Source organism: Glandiceps talaboti, chromosome 3 (assembly GCF_964340395.1).
Source record: "Glandiceps talaboti chromosome 3, keGlaTala1.1, whole genome shotgun sequence".
Classification (NCBI taxonomy): domain Eukaryota; kingdom Metazoa; phylum Hemichordata; class Enteropneusta; family Spengelidae; genus Glandiceps; species Glandiceps talaboti.
This window is the reverse complement of record NC_135551.1, coordinates 31,954,849-31,958,954: the sequence shown is the minus strand read 5'-3', so window position 1 is coordinate 31,958,954 and position 4,106 is coordinate 31,954,849. Positions and strand designations below refer to the sequence as shown.

At 34.2% G+C, this 4,106-nt stretch overlaps 1 protein-coding gene across 3 annotated transcripts in view; it reads left to right on the top strand.

The window, feature by feature from the left end:
* LOC144432603 (adhesion G-protein coupled receptor G6-like) overlaps positions 1–3,761 on the top strand; it is a 13,970-nt gene extending 10,209 nt beyond the window's left edge. For all 3 annotated transcript variants that reach the window (XM_078120856.1, XM_078120855.1, XM_078120857.1), the window contains 4 exons: positions 1–18; positions 114–144; positions 939–1,045; positions 1,759–3,761. The exon at positions 1–18 is cut by the window's left edge and continues 99 nt beyond it. In XM_078120856.1, the coding sequence (XP_077976982.1) occupies positions 1–18; positions 114–144; positions 939–1,045; positions 1,759–1,851 (249 nt within the window). In that variant the 3' untranslated portion in view covers positions 1,852–3,761. The remainder of the gene's footprint in view (positions 19–113; positions 145–938; positions 1,046–1,758) is intronic.
* Positions 3,762–4,106: the final 345 nt, after the last annotated feature.

Here is a 4,106-nt window from a genome sequence, read left to right as displayed (position 1 = left end):
TTTGATAGCCGTGGAAAGGTGTGCAGTGTATTCTTATTGTGTACCTTCTACTAATTTTCACTTTGTGCACATACATGACATATTTAACTTTTTTTAATTTTCTTCTTTTTCAGGCTGGTGAACATGTCTGTGCCTTCTGGGATGGTGAGTTAGAAATCGATTTACCCACAGGGGGTTCAGGCTTAGTTAGTTATATTATGAAAACAAACAAACAAACAAACAAACAAACAACATATAAACACTGACAAACTTGAACTATAAGGTAATTTTAAATCAATATCAACAATGGCTGTATGCAAAAAGAATTACTGACAATACGTGAAATGTTCACAAGGGGCTATGACAATAGCGACCATTTCACATTTAGGAAAACATTGTTGATATTAATTTGTAATTACCCTATTTTGTTTGTTTGTTTGTTTGTTTGTTTTTGTTTATTCTGTGTGTTTTTGCAAATATAACTAACTAAGCGTGAGCCCCTGTAGTTAAACTGTCACCCAGGTATTAATGCCTCCATGACCAGACAGACAGATAGTCAGTATATTACTTTGTCGATGGGTTCATTGGACAGAAAGATGTATGTATGTATGTATGTATGTATGTATGTATGTATGTATGTATGTATGTGTGTGTGTGTGTATGTATGTATGTATGTATGTATGTATGTATGTGTGTATGTATGTATGTATGTATGTATGAATGAATGAGTATGTGTGCGTGCGTGCGCGTGCGTGTATGTGTGTGTGTGTGTGTGTGTGTGTGTGTGTGTGTGTGTGTGTGTGTGTGGTGTATACATGTAGTGTTTCTTTTCATATCTATATTATGAAATCACACACCAAGATTGTATTTTATTACATTAAACGATAGGGATAGCTATGATAATAACAATGTTTTACCTCTAATGATGCAAACACAATTTTCTCTTCTTTATCGAGCAGAAGGAAATGAAGCCTGGTCCAGAGAGGGTTGTAAATTAACCCAAAATGAAGATGACGACACCACTGTTTGTGAATGCAACCATCTCACTAATTTTGCCTTATTGCCGGTCAGTATTTCAGTCTTAAAATCTGACTATTGCCAAGCAATAGAGTTTATTAAGGCTATTAAGGCTATTAACGCGTTTTCTCGTGTTTGTAGTGTTTTTAATGGAAGTTGTTTCAGACAACAACATTTACATGTAGAAAAGAACGGAAGTCCCTTGTTTTAACGTCGCAATCAAACATTTCAGGTGCCAACTTTTTCCATAGCACAACATTTTCACTGACATTAACGTGGCACAAGCTTAATGTAAGTGAAAACCGCATTCCAGTATAATGTTAATGTTGATGCATGCCTTCTATAACATTACGATTGGCTTCTGGCATTGCTAGAACAATTGATTGCATAATATGAATTGCGTGAACATTTTTATACGTAAGTAAATTACGTCATCGGATCGGTTATGACTTATCTTAATACAAGGTTGGAGTTCAGTCAACTGCAAGTAGCGGTTAACTGTGTTTCAGGAGGTACAATAATTAGATAATGAAGTTGCAATACAGCATCCTCTCTATGTGCGTCATGATACAAACATGTAAACTTAGCTCGACTATTGCTTATAGAGAGATATCAGAAACCCTGACACGTGTGAATTGAGCAATCATTATCTGGAGTCTATAGAATAATGCAACAGTGGAAACTATCTTTCAGATCGTTTATTGCATACTCACATGGCTTTTAGAATTATACTTAATTTCACCCTTCTCTCACTTTTCATAGGCTGGTGCTGTTGGTGCCGCCAATCAGATGACCACCTTTGGGGGATCATTAATTGGATTGTTTATGTCGGTGATAGTGGTATTCATGTACTAAAACGACATGTTGACGTCACGATGGTAGTACGTAGTATAGTATCACAACAAAGTCTTCATTCGACATGGCAGCTTGAATTATATTTAATAGATAGTTGAACAAGTCTTCAATGCTGAGATATTGATTTAAAAAAAGAGTTATAACGCTATGTAAAATATCTTGACACAGCAAAATTATCAAGAAACCGACTCCCCTCATTCATGATCCTGCCGTCTTGCCACCTTAAAAACCAACAATGACAGATAGCTAAAACTACAATTTGTCATTCACTAACTTAGACATATCTTTACAGTTAACGTCACTTTCCTGAAGTTCCTATTACCCACTGTATCAAGAACCAAATGCACAGAACCAAACCCGTCCGACAAATCCAAAATTAATTAGGAAACCTGTTGCAAATCGGTACTCATTACTACAGGAAGTGGCGACACTAATGAAAATTAACATCATTCCAAAATATCTCGAAAAACTTTTGTGAGCAATTTCACAATTCAATAACGATATGTTTCTTCTACCTATTCAGACTTTATATCTCAAAACTTAGTTGTTTGAATATATTTTTTGAATGAACTTGCAAAACTCAGAAATGACGCTTTTAGTTGAATTTTGTAGTTTTGTTGACTGAAATGAGTCGTAAACCTTAGCCATCATGAGTTGAAGGTCAATGTTATGGATCACGTGGCATACTCGTATCATAAATTGTGCCAGTCATGTCATATTTTTGAATGTAAAACGTGGTACTTGTTAGACTTGTGGTCTCTCATTCACGTTGTTAGGGCTTTGCTTTGAGAATACTTATTGTCAAAGAGCCAGGGACCGGAACACAGTACACAATAGGTACTTGTATACCGTGGATCAAAGAGCTATGACTTACATGGTTTCATTGAGCTCTTGTTCCTTCATAGTTGTCAACATATTTTCTAACGTAGCTTAATTTAGCAACAATCGGGTCATGTACATTTGTATTTTTGCTGCTGATAATGTAAAACCACACGGGTGAATATATTCTTAGAGTAAGTGTATTTTTCCACAAAAAAAGTTAAAGGAATGCTGAAACTACCGAACTGCAATGGATGAGTTAAAATGATTACCATGAACTAATTCTTAAAATCTTTAATATTATCATAAAACAAATTATGAAGGTTTGATGTCTGTGCCTTTAACATCTGCCTGGTCATATGGGAGTGTTTTTCTTCATTTTTTTGTTTGATAACTAATAGATTCCGTGATTGTAAGTTTGACTCAAAGGTTGACTAAACTTCATAGCCAATAACTTGATACAAGATATACTTCGAGTTTTTGGATTTGGGTAATGGTTTATAAATATTATTACTTTGAGAGAATAATGCCGGCATCAATTTATGACTAAGGATCAATTGTATCGAGAACATTTGATCTATTTTGGGTTTTTATTTACCTGCAATATTTTGATATTTTGCTGGTAAAAGTACATTCAAAAACATTGATTAACAATTATGGTTTTGCGGTATTTTCACTTGGAACGTGTAAGTTTTGAAAGAGATCACCAAGACTTAAACATTATGATGTAAAATTTATCACATTTGCTTAAGCAGTAAAAACCCAAAATAGGCCATAAGGTGACCTAAGACTTTGATAAGCTAGTAATATTTTGATAAGCTAGTAATAGTTTGATAAGCTAGTAATATTTTGATATTTGAAACAGAGGATTTGGTTTTTGGTTTTTAAATATATGGACCAGCTTTCAAATTCAGTACACTACTGAAGAGTATAAAGTCATCAATAATTCGATATTCTTGATTACACACTACATCTCAGAAAAATCACGAAATAAGAGACAAATGGAAAAAGGTTTATAATCTACAATCATAGAATATTTGTATGATTTTATGAATCATTAAAGGCTTAAGCTCAAATAATCGGTCTACAAACTCTTGCTTCTGTATATCTTCGATAACTGGACATTTTCAAAACATTTTCAGTTGGTTTTCTAAAAACAAATTTTTTTTCAATGTTTTCGAGTTTGTCTAATTATAAGGCATCATCGGAGAGTGCGTGCGTGTGTGTGTGTGTGCGTGTGTGCGTCAGTGATGGCAGAGAAATTATGATTTTAATGACTTCGCATTTAGGATGTGGGTGTGTTTTACCAAATATGTTTCCTGTGGGATTGCATCATGATTAGAGATTGGAAACATATACATATTTTAAAGGGGTACTAACTGCAACTAATTTTTCGAAACTGTTTTATTAGCAATAAATGAGACTCCCTTCACAGT